The 15,000-nt window shown below is 50.8% G+C and overlaps 2 protein-coding genes across 2 annotated transcripts in view; both read left to right on the forward strand.

Moving 5' to 3' along the window:
• Positions 1–11,784, forward strand: part of LOC310814563 (signal-induced proliferation-associated 1-like protein 1) — a 36,801-nt gene extending 25,017 nt beyond the window's left edge. The window contains 14 exon segments of the mRNA XM_083684051.1: positions 2,184–2,763; positions 3,770–4,044; positions 4,317–4,595; positions 4,890–5,039; positions 5,274–5,419; positions 5,586–5,674; positions 5,806–6,224; positions 7,046–7,267; positions 7,580–7,739; positions 7,932–8,133; positions 8,652–8,801; positions 8,973–9,087; positions 9,269–9,347; positions 9,684–11,784. Of these exon segments, the coding sequence (XP_083540177.1) occupies positions 2,184–2,763; positions 3,770–4,044; positions 4,317–4,595; positions 4,890–5,039; positions 5,274–5,419; positions 5,586–5,674; positions 5,806–6,224; positions 7,046–7,267; positions 7,580–7,739; positions 7,932–8,133; positions 8,652–8,801; positions 8,973–9,087; positions 9,269–9,347; positions 9,684–9,827 (3,010 nt within the window). The 3' untranslated portion in view covers positions 9,828–11,784.
• Positions 11,785–13,032: 1,248 nt separating this feature from the next.
• LOC310814091 (regulator of G-protein signaling 6-like) overlaps positions 13,033–15,000 on the forward strand; it is a 44,277-nt gene continuing 42,309 nt past the window's right edge. The window contains exon 1 of the mRNA XM_083683353.1: positions 13,033–13,188. Coding sequence (XP_083539479.1) covers positions 13,098–13,188 — 91 coding nt within the window. The 5' untranslated portion in view covers positions 13,033–13,097. The remainder of the gene's footprint in view (positions 13,189–15,000) is intronic.

The following is a 15,000-nucleotide window of genomic DNA, read 5'->3' on the forward strand; positions in this document are numbered from 1 at the left end:
TAGCCCCCCACCCCACCCCCCCACCCCCCACCCCGCCGGCAGCACCGCTGAAGATTGGAACACCCTCCTCACTTTTTTCTTTTTAAAGAGAAAAAAAAATATTTCAAGCCAAGGACTGTCATCGTCTCGGAGGAGAGGCTGTGGGGGAGAAATGCCGGTTTTCCATGTTTTGCTGCGAGAGGAGCGGGATGCTGGAGCAGTGAAGACTAAGTACCGCTCCATCCAGCTTCCTGCCTCCGGCTCTGTCTGAGGCTCCAGCCCATTCCCACGGACCTAATGGACATACAAGCCCCAAACCCTCCCCACTGCCGGAGCCCGGGCTTGCTAGGGATGTGGAATGCCGTTGCATAAAGGAGTACGGAACGTACAGGATCCGAACCAACGGTTGTATAATCTTGGGTACCTATAAGTAGCTACAGGATATCTGTACGACAAGCGTGGGCACGCTGAAACAGGGGCAGGAGAGGACGGGATCGATGCAGCGTTTTGTTTTTGTCATGCTGGTCCTGTCTGAGGGCCGTAGAGATGACCTAGGCAAGGAGCAGGTGGGTTGTGTGTGCGTGTGCGTACGTGCGTGCATGCAAGCGTGTCTGTGTGTCTAGGACTGCGTGCGTGTGTGTGTGTGTCTGCGTGCGTGCGTGCGCGATCCTCAGCCAGGGTGTGATGCTGATGACCTATGTGAGGTGAGAGGGTCAGAGAACCCGCCCGCCGGGGTTTCAGCTGATCTCACACGCCCTCACAGTAGAAACACAGAGATGGCATTTGGGATTTCTAGTAAACACTGAGTTTATTGTTGCGGTGCTTGTTATTTGAGCAGTATTTTGACTCTCAAGAGCAATCTCCGATCTTAGTCTTTGCTATGACTTTGCTGGGTAATCTTGGAACAAGTCTGTGGCTTGTTCACAGTGATGCTCAGAGGCCTTTGGCCAGCTTGGTGCTTATCTGGTGGTATCAACTGCTGTCCAAACTCAGATGGGTCAGTCAGCCATCTTGCTATGAGAGCTTTGTTTAGAAAAGTAGACAGCCCTAGCTAGTGACTACCTTCCTCACTTCCATCCCTGTGATCTGAGCGTGGCCACCTCAGTCGGGAGCAGTCTTTGTCGGCTGTGGTAGATGTATAGTTCTATACGCTTGATTTAGCCGGGCTTCGTAATGCCTAATGTCACAGGCTGCACGCGATGGCTGTATTATCTGTTTAATGGACTGAACTGGGGCTTGTCATGACTCTGACATCAGCCTATAAGCCTGTGTCTGAGTGCAGTTCCATAGTGCTGCTCTGCCTCTCTCTCTCTCTCTCTCGTGTACTCTGTGGATGTATGTGTTTTAAAGCTTTGCATCACAAGTAGGTTAGCTGTAATGCTAACGCGTCTCCTCATTGTGCTGTGAATAGAGAAGAAGTCTGCCACTGATGTACAGCCTGTCACCGTGTGTATGGGAATGTTGCTGGAGGTGGTGAATGCGACAGCATTACCGAGCTCTTGACGAATGAACGCTGTAGTAACTAGACTCGGACGGCCATTGTGGGGCGATAATGGGCCTTGAATGGGAGGAGTAGGAGGTAACCCTAGGAGGGCCCTGCCTGTAGGAAGACTCACACCTTCCTTTATGCTGAGAAGTGAGAGGGGTCAGGAAGAACAATAGTTAAGGTAATACTATGCTAAGGGTGTCTATCCTCTCTTTCCCCGTTCCATTTTGCTCTTTTCTGCCCTCAAGGCCCAGTCCCACCAAGCCAAGTCTTTACTGTCATTTTGCAAAGTGTTTTTGGTGTCAGCAAGGTTCTAAAATAAATAAATAAAAAATAGAGTTTGAATAGTTTTAGAATTCCTCACTGAGACCTGTGTGTCATTGTGTTTAGTAGTCTCTCATCCTGCTCTCTCTCTCTCTTTCTCTTTCTCTTTCTCTTTCTCTCTCTCTCTTTCTCTTTCTCTCTCTCTCTCTCTCTTTCTCTTTCTCTTTCTCTCTCTCTCTCTCTCTCTCTCTCTTTCTCTTTCTCTTTCTCTTTCTCTTTCTCTTTCTCTTTCTCTTTCTCTTTCTCTCTCTCTCTCTCTCTCTTTCTCTTTCTCTTTCTCTTTCTCTTTCTCTCTCTCTCTTTCTCTTTCTCTCTCTCTCTTTCTCTTTCTCTCTCTCTCTCTCTCTTTCTCTCCTCTTTCTCTGTCTATCTCTCTCTCTTTCCTCCCCCCCAGCGTGGCTGTGACTCGCTCCCGGGACGTCCCCTCCTTCGGCCCCCCCATCCCCAAGGGCGTGACCTTCCCCAAGTCCACCGTCTTCAGGGACTTCCTGCTGGCCAAGGTCATCAACGCCGAGAACGCCGCCCACAAGTCGGAGAAGTTCGGCGCCATGGCGACACGCACGCGGCAGGAGTACCTGCGGGACCTGGCGGAGCGTCACGTGACCAACACGCCCGTTGAACCCACGGGGAAGTTTCCCTTCATCTCATTGGCCCACAAGCGGCGGGAGAGAGTGCGGCCGTACAGCGGGGCGGAGCTACGTAGCCTTGGGGCGGTCACATGGCCGGTCCACGCCGAGGACCAGGTTGCCGGGGCGGAGAGGGAGTGTCTCCTGGCCGTCTCCAACGACTTCCTCATCCTACTGGACCAGGAGGCGAAGGCTGTGGTCTTCAACTGTGCCACGCGCGATGTGATTGGCTGGTCCTCGGGAAGCCCCGCCTCCATGAAGATCTACTACGAGCGCGGGGAGAGCGTGTCGCTGCGCTCCGTCAACAACAACACAGAGGACTTTGGAGAGGTGGTCAAACGCCTGGAGGTCAGTGGCAGAGTTCAGAGTTCAGAGTTCATAGTTCAGCTCCCCGCTTTTATGCTCACCGCACGCCATCTGTGGTGATTGTAGCAGATGACTCACGTTTCAAACCAGCGAGGGACTCTTGAGAGACTTATTAACAAATGTGTTATGAATAACGAATGACTTCTTAATTTCCACCTCAGGTGATCCTTAATTTCCCATTTGTATGCGAGTCATACAGGAGTGTTTTGGTTTAGGACATTTAAAGGGGGAAGCTCACTCTCAGTCTGTTTACCTACATGCTACCGTTATACTATCGTACCAGATCTATCGTCACTAAGGATATTAATACTTACGTAAAGCTGTCTAACCACAGCTAATGTATTGATGCCTCCTCTGCTCTGTCATTATACAGATTATGTGATTATACTGCAACACAAAGTCATGACTTAATGCTGTCTTTAGTGAAAGATTGACTATATTGACTTAGGGCTGTGTTTGTGTACTGTGTACGTGTACGTGTGTGTGTGTGCCATGCCCTTTATTGTGGGGAAACCTGGCGTGCGTCGAGACTGTAGCAGAATATCCGGCTTTGCCCCTGTTGTGGTCGCCTGGAGGTCTGTCTTAAGTACAACATCGCTCCCCAGCGCGGGGATAAGAGGGCTAGGCCAGGCAGGCTGTGTTACTCCCACCTGTTCGCAAACACTTTTAATTGTAGGGTGATGCATCCACTGTTGACGGCTGACTTCTGTGTGCTGGCTTGTGTCTACCACATTTATGCTGGGGGCAGATTGGGTTTAATGATGTGCTTTTTGCGTCAGTCAACAGATTACCGTGGATTACCAGTTGTAAGACGGGTGTTGTTTGCACATAGCGTACCCATGTAACGAGCAAGACGCGTACAATGACTGGAACACATTTTGGGGATTTAGAGGTTTATGGGTGCTTGATAATAAGCCTCTCCTCCTCCCTCCTCCCTCCACCCTCCTCCCTCCTCCCTCCACCCTCCACCCTCCACACTCCACCCTAGCTGCTCACCAAGGGCAGCCAGACCACGGAGATGACCCTGCGCAGGAACGGCCTGGGCCAGCTGGGCTTCCACGTCAACTTCGAGGGCATCGTGGCGGAGGTGGAGCCCTACGGGTACGCCTGGCAGGCGGGCCTGCGCCAGGGCAGCAGGCTGGTGGAGATCTGCAAGGTGGCCGTGGCATCGCTGTCCCACGAGCAGATGATCGACCTGCTGAGGACCTCTGTCACCGTCAAGGTGGTCATCATCCCCCCGCACGAGGACTCTACCCCACGCAGGTACTGTAGGGACGAGACAGGAACACAGCTAATGTGCTTTAGCCAAAGCTTTCACCGTGCTTGGAGAGTTAAAGGAGTTGGCTGAAGTCCAGGTCTGGTACCAGCCTGACTGGCAAAATCAATCATCCATGCATTAGTAAGATTTGCCTTTGTTGTTTGTTAGGCGATATGCACTGGGTCAGCATTGCAGTGCACTGTGTTAGCACTGGATTAGCATTGCAGTGCACTGTGTTAGCACTGGGTTAGCATTGCAGTGTTCCCTACTCCCTCAGAGGCTGCTCAGAGCTCTACCACATGCCCCTGGTGGACTACAAGAACCATAAGGAGGGGATGCCCTACGAGTTTAAGTTCCCCTTCCGTACCACTAGTAGCAGCAGCAGCAGCAGCACCAACAACAACACCAAGTGGCCCCGCACCTCCTCCAGCCCCCAGAGCCGCCCAGGAGGCCTGGCGGGGACTCTAATCAAGGCCCCGGCTTTGGAATACACAGACAGGGCCTCTGCCATCCCCCGCAGTGTGTCCAGCGACGGACGACCCCTTAACCCCAAACGGTAACACCCTCCAACTCCCGTCGATATACAGTATGTGATGTACTGTGCTGGCGCTTAGCGTGTGTATCTGAAACGCGTGTTTCTTTCTGTCAACGTATAATGCTAAGCTAAATGCTAACCCAATGTATAATGCTAAGCTAAATGCTAACCCAACATATAATGCTAAGCTAAATGCTAACCCAACATATAATGCCAAGCTAAATGCTAACCCAACGTGTAATGCTAACTGAAATGCTAACTGTTCTTCTGTTCTCCTGCTATGCCCCTGTGTGTCTGTTGCTGCTGGTCCACCAGGTATTCCCCAGGTTCTGAGAACTACGCCCTGGCCTGTTCCATCGTGATGGGCCGCTCCCCCCACAGCCGAAACTCCCCCAGCACACTGGCCTACACTGACCAGGGCAGCGCGGGCTCCAGCCATTGGAGACAGAAGTCCATGCCAGACGGGTGAGATGTTGGGTCACTCAGGGTTCAGGGCCCAGGCCACACCCTCAGGCTACACCCAGGCCAAAGATAGGCCAAACGCTGATCCAAGATGGTTTCACTTTAATTGCAGTCTGCATATGATGGGAATGACAAATTGTAAATCGGTGTACCATTACTGAAACTAGTCTTGCTCTCTGTTCTGTGTAGAGCGAAATTGCCCTGAGAATTGAGGCCTTTCTTCCACCTCCTCTCCAGGTTCAACAACAATCGCCACTCGCCCATATCTGCAGAGCGCCAAGCGGCGGGGGAGGGGCCCAACGGCTCCAAGCCCTTCCCCGGCTGGCCCAGAGTGGTGGAGGGGGAGGGGGGCCCCAGGGGGGCGGCGGACAGAGCTCCATCAGGTGAGAGCTGAACCGATTTGGTTTCACGTTTCAACTTCTAAACAGCTGCGGCTGACTTCCGCGACCTGCGTCGTTCGTCAGCAGTGACAGCACCGCCTCTCTCTTCATTGTTTGTTGTGTGCGTGATTCCTCTACCTGACCTCTGACCTCTGCCCGTCTCCCGCAGACCCACCCGTCTCTGCACCCAAGGCCGCAGTTCCTCGTCTCCTGCAACAGGAGCAAGGGGGCCACCTCTCCCCCGACAAGAGTACCAAGGTGGGCAGCTGTGGCTGGTTTTGAAATGGGCCTAGTCGGACCCTGATCTGCTGCCTGTTCTTTGCCAAGAGATGTGCGTTCACTGTGGTTACACCACCAGGAAGTGACGGTCTGATCTCTCGTCCATACAGATGGAGGCTCCCTACTCCTCCAGCCAATCCAGCAGCAACACACTCTCCAGCAACGCCAGCTCCGCCCACAGCGACGAGAAGTGGTACGAGATTGGCTCCGGCAGGCCGGGGGCGCGGCCTGACTCCGAGCTCAACGGCTACCTGCAGGGGGCGTCGACGGACAGCGGCATAGACGCCACCTCCTACGGCGCCACCCTGGGCAGCACCGCCTCCGGGGGCACCAGGGCTAAAGACAAGACCCCCTCCCTCTGGCCGGAGCCCCCCGCGAGCGGTCGGCGCGCCACAGAGACCTCTCACCCAGACACAGACTCCCCTGACCCCCCAGGGAGCACCGAGGACCCTGCCAGGAGCCCCTCAGCCTTCCCCCCTGCCCCAGACAGCGGCTCCTACACCCTCAGCGATGGCGCCTCCCACTCCAGGTGCGCTGCCTGCAGTATCAGAGCATTCTGTTCTCGTCAGCTGTTTATGCAGCTGATACCTTCCCTCTCACGTATCAATGCTGCATTAAGCAGACAGTGATGCATTGTGGTCCGGATGTATCCTCCTCCATTGTACCAGATGGAAAAGTCCCAAGCTTCGCAGTTTGGCAATGAGAGAGAGAAAGGAGTAGCAAGTAGCAGCTTGCTATTGTGTGGGTGTGTATGTGTGTGTGTGTGTGTGTGTGTGGGTGTCTGTGTGTGTGTGTGTGTGTGTGTGTGTGTGTGAGAGACTTTGGTTTCTCAGAGAGAGAAAGACAGCACTTGAAGCACTTAGGAATGCTGAATGTGAGAGCTGTGCACTGTTAACACTCTAAAACCACACTTCCTTTGAGCGAGCAGAGGCTTCTTACCTCCTCTCTGTAGTGGGCCTGAAATAGCAGCAGTAGACATCAGACGTTGTTTTTATTGTACATGCATACAGAATGTCTGAGGAGAAGCGAGCAGCTTTTCAAGTCAAACTGGGGAGAAATGTTGTTTCGAAAGAATTTTTAATGGAGGAAGTCCAAGGACACTGTGTCCTACGTTTCTATGATATGCAGTGTGAGGAAAAGTTCTCACCAGATGTTTTTGAAGAAGTTTTGAAAGGTTTCGAAAAGGTGAGACTGCATGTGCGTGTGTGTGTGTGTGTGTGTGTGTGTGTGTGTGTGTGTGTGTGCCTGCATGTGTGCGCCTGCATGTGTGTGTGTGTGTGCGTGCAGAGAGAAAGACTATAAATAATCCATCCTGACCCCTGACCCCTGTCCCTTTGTTTACCTCCTCAGTACTCTGAGCTCGGGCCACTCAGGCAGTGCCATGGGCCAGGGCTGCAGTCCCAGCTCCTCCCAGGAGGAGTCAGCCCTGGCCACCTCCCCCACCTCCCAGACCTCCCTCTCCCCAGGCCCCAAGAGCTTCTACCCCCGCCAGGGAGCCACCTCCAAGTACCTCATCGGCTGGAGGAAGCCCGGCTCCACCATCAACTCTGTGGACTTTGGCAACACACGCAAGTGAGCACGATGGAAATGAAGGAGGGATATTTTTCATAGCATATCTGTTGTGACTTATGAATGTTTGGACAGGCCTTTCACACTGTGCTGGGTGTATGGCATGTTGTTAAAGATGTTCTTCCCTCATAGAAACATGTCCTACTGTTCAGGATTATTGATGTTAGAGAGACTTGGAATATGGGTAAACAAGCAATGCTTAGAGGCCCTTCTCACATCATTTTCTGTTCTTGTTTTGTCCGTGATGAAGTGCAACACCTCCCCCTTGTGGTTGAACCTGCTACTGCAGCTTACTCCTCGTGTCTCTCTCCTCAGACGCCACCAGAGTGATGGTCTGCTGGGAGGGCAGCCCCAGCTCAGGGCCAACCTGAGGGGGTCCCAGTCCCCCCAGCGCGTCACCAAGTCCAGCCTGGAGGAGGACCTGAAGAAACTCATCACCCTGGACAGCCCCCCGCCTGTGCCCCACGAACACAAGGTAACCCCTGGGGAGCACTGAGCCACTAGTACCTCAGAGTATAAGATTACGTTTTATATTTCAATGTTAATTAGGATTAATTTTTAGTGATATAATCTTTCTTCGTATTCACAACCTGATTGTTGGAGATAACTCAAGTGATAAAAACAAATGAGTGTCCCTCTCTTCCCCTTCCTCTCCTCCTCTCTCCAGCCCTCGTTCCCGGTCCCCCCTGCCAGCCGGCGTTCCATACAGAGGACCCTGTCGGACGAGAGCATCTACAGCGGGCAGAGGGAGCCCTCCTACAGCGGGCACAGGGAGGAGCCCAGCGACCTGCTCTTCAGCTGCTCCACCATCCCCCGCTCTCCCATCACTCGCCACGCAACCCCCCGCCGCCCCTCACACAAGTCCCTGGGTGAGCCCCCCCCCCAACCCCCAACCCCCCCTCAACCCCCAACCCACCCCCCTCAACCCCCAACCCCCCCCCCCCCAACCCCCCGCCGCCCCTCACACAAGTCCCTGGGTGAGCCCCCCCCCCAACCCCCACCACCAGGGAACACAGCTCATCATAGCAGAGTAGCCATGTCATCACTGTAATCCCGTTTAGTCGCCATGGGTTAGAAGACCTCACATGTCGTGGTCCTCTGTGGCTCAGTTGGTAGAGCACGGCGCTAACAACGCTTAGGTTGTGGGTTCGATTCCCGCTGGGACCCTGTATACTGAAAAATGTATGCTCTCACTGGAATGTAAGTCGCTTTGGATAAAAGCGTCAGCTAAATGGCATGTATTATTATTTATATTATATTATCTCATTGGCCGCACACTTATTCTTTATTTTTTATTCTTTATTTAACCAACCTTTGGGCAGCAAGCTGCTTTCTTCAGTGATTCAGTCAGACTGTGTCTTAACCTGCTGTCCTCTCTCCACCGCAGGCGACCTGTCGGCCCCAGACAGCTCCATCCAGGAGCAGGAGAGGAGGAGGCAGCAGCTGCAGGACCCAGGCCTCATGCCCCTGCCTGGGGCTGGTGCTGCCGGAGCCCTGGACTGGTCCAACCTGGTGGACGCTGCCAAGGCCTTCGAAGGTTAGGAGACGTGGCCAGGGGAGGGGACGGGGAGGGGACAGGGGGGGATGGGGGGGAGAATCTGCTGTGACTACCAGCAGGGGGCAGTGGTGCTCTTGTCTTTTTCCCTCTGGGTTATATGCGAGTGCTTACTTTTTGGCTTGCTGTTGTTTTCCCTCTGGCTGTCTTCAGAGCAAAGACTTTGTCTGTTAGCGGCTGCGGAGGGGAGCCCAGGACCTGACAGCACAGCCGGCAGCCCCCAGCAGGCTGAGCCCCAGGCAGCTGCACTGCACCACCCCTCCCCTGGGTAAGACTCACTAAGACCCTCTCGGTACACACACACACACACAAAGTTGCGTATACAAAGAGTACACACAAGTTGGAAGAATTCAGTCCCCACAGCCCTTAGAACTGTGGCTGTTCTACACCTCTGACTAGTCTAGGTCATCCTATTTATGACCTTATGTCCCCCCCCCCCTCTTTCATAGAGAGACCCCTGCCTGTCTGATGGGGAAGGTGAGCCAGCTGGAGTCCATGGTTAAGCTGCTACAGGACGACCTCAAGAAGGTATGAAAACACACCACGTACCTCATTTTTCTACGATGTTCTTTTCAGCTTCATCGGTGTCTGAAAAAGGTCACACGAACTTGCTAGGATTTCTCTTTAGTGTACTTGCCCTTTAGCACTAACCTTTAGTGTCTGTGTGTGTGTGTCTGTGTGTCTGTGTGTGTGTGTGTGTATGCTGGCGCGTGTGTGTGCGTACGCGTGTGTATGCGGGCGCGAATATCTGTGTGTGTGAGCAAATGTGTGTGTATGCCTGTGTGAGCAGAGAGTAAGAGTGAATAACCGTCTCTGACCCTGTGCTGCGTCCCTGTGCTGCGTCCCTGTGCTCTCCCTCCCCAGGAGAAGGACGCCAAGGTGTCCCTGCAGGTCCAGATCCAGGGCCTGAGGGAGGACAACCTGAGACTGCAGGAGGAATCCTACAGCGCCTCGGCCAAGCTCAAGAAGTTCACCGAATGGGTCTTCAACACCATCGACATGAACTGACAACCGTGCCATAGACACGCGCGCACACACACACACACACACACACACACACACAGACAGACATTCACACATACAGTACACACACACACACACACACACACACACACACAGCTTTCCATTGGATCCTTAACACAATCCACTTGAACTGAAACACCAGGTGCTCAGAACCACAGGACAATGATCTGGTTCTGCTGTTGACATGGACACAATGGATCTGAAAACGGCATCAACGTGAACAGAGTCACTTCTGGGTCTTGAACGAGCCCGTCACGAACTCATCTGCCATGGTTCCCCAACACCGTGGACCTTGAACTCATCTGCCATGGTTCCCCAACACCGTGGATCTTTGCTCCCGTCAGTACTAACTGTGTGAGGCATTGAAGAGGAGGAGAGAGAGAGAGAGAGAGAAAAGTGAGGGGGAGAAAGAGAGAGATACAATCAGCATGCCAATCCCTTCCTTAGGATTTGCTGGCACTGTGCTGTTGGTTTTCCTGCATGTCTTGAGAGAGAGGTGTAACCTTCCCTGGGCTGTGTAGAACCTCTCCATGTGAGCCTCCAGACCCAGCTCCTGCTCCGTTGTCCTGTCCTCAGCTCCAGCTGTTTGAGAGTGTGTTATTAAAGAAGCCTGCAGAACACAGTGACACGTGTATTCATGTTTCATGCAGTTCCTTTCAAGAGTTCGGTTTTGAGGGGCAGTTTGCCTGTGTATTATATAGACACACACACGTGCACACTGTCTTTGAGTTTAATACAGTAGTTTCACAGCAAGACAGTCAACGTTGCAGGTTGAAGATAGAATGATGTTAGCAGTTATTTTGTTATGAACAAATGGAAAAAAAAGGTTATTGGGCTGTTGTTTTCCCCCTAGAAAGTCATGTCGCTGTTTGGATACATATACAGAAAGGTACCACAAGGCAGTCTCTTAGCCTACGTATTAGATATTATGGTTCATAGAACTGTCAGGTCAAACGCCTCTCCGTGTGGTCGTTCCTGGTGAACCTTCAGAAAAGAATGTCAAACATAACATGTATGAAATGGATGATTCAAAGAGGGTTACAGTAAGTTAACCTCACATAAAAGACTACCAGTAGCTTACTGATGAGAAGTACTTCACTTGCCATGTGAAAAAAAAAAAAATACACAAAATAAATAATACGAGTGCCATATTGATGATAATGAGCTTGAGCATTTCAACTTAAGCTGTTAAAAGATAACTTTTTGTAAATATGTCTGAGCAGAAATATGTTGTAATCGCTGCAACCCTTTATTATTTAACCACTTCCCCTGATGCTTTGTAGAGAGAGCAGTCTCGTCTTATAGGTGATGCCTATATTTGGTCAATATCTGCAGTTATTCAAGATTTAATTGGTCTCTGTTTGAAAACAACTGCGTTGATTGGGTAGACAACTGGAATAGGAGGGTTCGACTGGAAAACAAGGTTTACTGTTCAGAAAGCTTCTAAGATATCTTGTATTATCCTAGGAGAGTATCAGTATGGTCCTTGCCTGCTGCAATGGATCCACAGTGCCACCTAGTGACGATATCATGTAAAATGTTGGAAATGGAAACATGGAAATACTGTATGTATGTAATACAATACTTGATCCATAGCATGTTAGAAGGCCACAACTGATGCCCAGACTTATTTGATCCTTCTCTACTCTCTGTAGATTAAAACGGTACTGTATGTGATGACATATAACAATGTTATATTAACCCCTTCAACTCCAGTAAGCCCATCCTTGTGTAGATCCGAGCTACTGTCGATGACATACTGTAATGCACACGTGTTACATCCTCCTACGCCCTTATACTGTACAACCTGTATATATATCAAAGGATTTGATCGCTCATCAGACTCTGCACCTTCATTCTTGACATGTTTGACAGCATGTAATGATGTTTTCTTTGAGCTGTGACGTGTAAAAATGTTTATATCTATTAAAGATATTTTGTTCAATTTTACACTTGTTGCCCGTTGTGCCGTGATCATTGCCTGCTGCGCACACAAACACGCAGAAATCTCTGATGTCCCTTTAGTTCATGTTGTCATAGGGAGCTGTGTTTGATTTTAGCAGCAATTATCCATTCATCTATAACAACGTATATGGACATCCAACTGTATGTCGCATTCCCTTTCACCTGTTTCCCTGGTTGGCATTAAAGTGGAGCCTACTAGCAGTGTTTTCGTCCAGGGTGTAAAGGGATACCTGCTAACGCACAGCCAGGAGGTGGGTGGCATGGTGATGTGGTGATTAACAGTGAGCTGCTGATTTTCCACTGCCAGACCATTACACAACCTTCTAACGGAGGCTAGGGGATGTCACAGCCAGCCAGACTGTGGAGGAGAGGGAGGGAGACAGTCAGGGAGGATTTAAGGTGATTGCTTGGCCTCCAGGGATTTCAGTACAGACCAAGCGGCCCCTATGTATCTATTTTTAAAGTATAATTGTGTAGCGTACCGGACACTAGTTCACCTTTGTGAGTTCAGAGTTCATACACGCTATGCTGACTTCCGATTTTTTTAGTGATTTTTAGGTCATACAGTATACATATAATAGAATAGAACAATGAGCAGTCCCATCTCAGAATAACCCAGGAGGTTGGAGGGTGTCACATGCGGTCATGTTATGGCTGCCGCTCCCCCGCTGGTGCTAACGTTAGCAGGCAGCTCCTCAATAATTCAGTGTTAATGCAGATTAAGGCTGGCTTCCTTAAAGTTGATTGGAACTCCCCCTCGGCTTGTTAATGATGTGTAGAGCCCATTAATGGTGGATTTGGCGGATGCAAAGAGAAGATGTTACAGTTGTTGCTTTGCCAGTCACAGCCAAATGAGATACAGCATCGAGAAACTGTGTGTGTGTGTGTGTGTGTGGGGGGGGGGGGGGGGGGGGTATACCGTGTTATATGGCTGTGTTATGCTATAAGCACAAAATATGTTGTTATGTCTACAAAGATGCGGTGTGGGTGGAAACAGTAATGATAGTTCTGGGTTGCAGCTCTGGTTCACGGAGAGGTCTGTTGGAAAATGTGCAGTGTAAACACTGGGTTGGATTCTTCTTTTCAAGTTTTAATAGGCATGCCACTCACAGCCTCCCCAGGGTACAACCCCCAGGGGAATATCAGTGGTCGGCAGTTTTGCAGTTCCGATCGGCGTGTAGATATTACATCGTCTTTCGCTTGTTTCCATTATCGGTACCGATCTGATGTTCCGTTGAGAAATGCTTCAGATTATTATTTTTGACTGCAATTCATCCCGATAGAGGCAGCATGGAAGCATGTTTAAGAGCGGCTGACCTGACTTGGCTTTGGCTTCAGTCATGGATTGAGGATCTGTCTTCAAAGAGGAGGTGTTTCAGAGGTGGGGCAAGGAGAGTGGCAGGGGCAGAATTCGAGCAGACAACCCAACCAAGCTATGAGTAAGCTGTCCATGGTGCTAATGGAGAAACAGAAGGGCGCGCACACACACACACACACACACACACACACACACACACACACACATGCACACAGGGAGTGAGGACAGCAACGCACGCTGTTGTTAACCATGTTAACTGGTTCAATGAAATGTAGGTGCTCTCTCCATCTCTCTCTCTCTCTCTCTCTCTCTATATATATATATATATATATGTGTGTGTGTGTGTGTGTGTGTGTGTGTGTGTGTGTGTGTGTTGCTGCTGTCGTCCTCACTCCCTGTGTGCGTGTGTTGTGTGTGGTGTGTGTTTTGCATGCATGCGTTCACAAATTGGCCACGCAATACATTTCTGGGAGAATATTCCTTGGGGACTTTTTGCATGTAATTCATCATAGAAGAATGGTTCAGTCATTGTGGTGTGCCATTTAAGCTTGGATGGTCCTGGAGTTTTTCTGAAAGAGAGGGAAAGAAAAGAGACAATGAAACGGAGTGGGGGGGGGGGGGGGGGGGGGGGGGGGGGGGCAAGAGAGAGACAGAGTCTACAGTCTCTTGCTATCATGGGCCGGCACATTTGCAAGCATGACTGCAAACCGAATATTGTGAGATAAAAAACGTTGTTGTAGATAAAAAAAGACACAATTACATTTCCATATTAGTTTGAGGCTTAGTGGTAATGTCAGATCAGAGATAGGCAGTAATTGATAATGTCTTTCTATGGAGACAAAAAACATTGTATTCTCCATGCTCTGCGTTTCTCTCTGTTCTCGTCTAACTTGGCCTTTATTACCTTTTCAGTGTTCTCTTAATGAAATGCTGCAGTGTGTATGGCTCTCTCTACTCTCCTTTCCTCTTCCCTGAGCATCCTCTCATATGCTCTCTAGTTCTCACTCATTCACTCCATCTCCCCTCTCTCCCCCCCCTCCCCCTCCCCTCTCTCTCTCTCTATCTCACCCTCTCACCCTCTGTCTTTCTCTCTCTTCCCTCTCTATTTTTCTCTTTATCTTCTCCCTAATTCCCCTCAACCCTCCCCCTCTCCCAACTCGATCTGCCTCTCCCCCTTGCTCTCTCTCTCTCTCTCTCTCTCTCTGTCGTGCGCGCGCGTTCCCTCTCCCTCCCTCCCTCCCTCTCACACACACAGACACACAAACACACGCAGACAGACAGAGAGAGAGAGAGGAGCACACATGCGAGGATCTCCCTCACTGACCACGCCACGCTCCCTCCCTCCCAGGGCAGCAGTCAGGACTGGAGAAGACAAGAGGAACTGAGGAATACTGCAGAAACCAACTAGCTGCCTCTGCTGATGCTCTCTCTCTCTCTCTCTCTCTCTCTCTCTCTCTTTCTCTTCCACTGCTTTTATCCCTTCTTTTTCCCCTTTCTTCCCCCCCCCCCCTCCCCCTTCCCCATGCCAATTATACCATGAACCTGCCTGCTGCTTGTTGCTAGGGACAGCACAACAAGGATCAGTGGATAAGGCATTATATTGTTGCTAAGGTAATGAATGCTTCATTAACAGTTGGGAGGTGTCAGAGGTATTGCATTAGCCTGGCTGGTGTTTGTGGTGTGAGTGAGTGAGTGAGTAGAGGATTGCCTCTGCATGATCAATCGCATGTCTGTTTTTCTGCCTGTCAACTCTTTCCCACCCAGTCCCCTGTTGAGGCAAGGGATTTAGCTGTTGACTGTAAATTGTTTGTTTTCTGAGGTGATCCTGCTGGGTTGTGTGGCTGTCCAGTGTTCTGCTGGTTTTGGGACGTTGCA

This window comes from Argentina silus, assembly GCF_951799395.1.
Source record: "Argentina silus genome assembly, chromosome: 13".
Taxonomy (NCBI): Eukaryota; Metazoa; Chordata; class Actinopteri; order Argentiniformes; family Argentinidae; genus Argentina; species Argentina silus.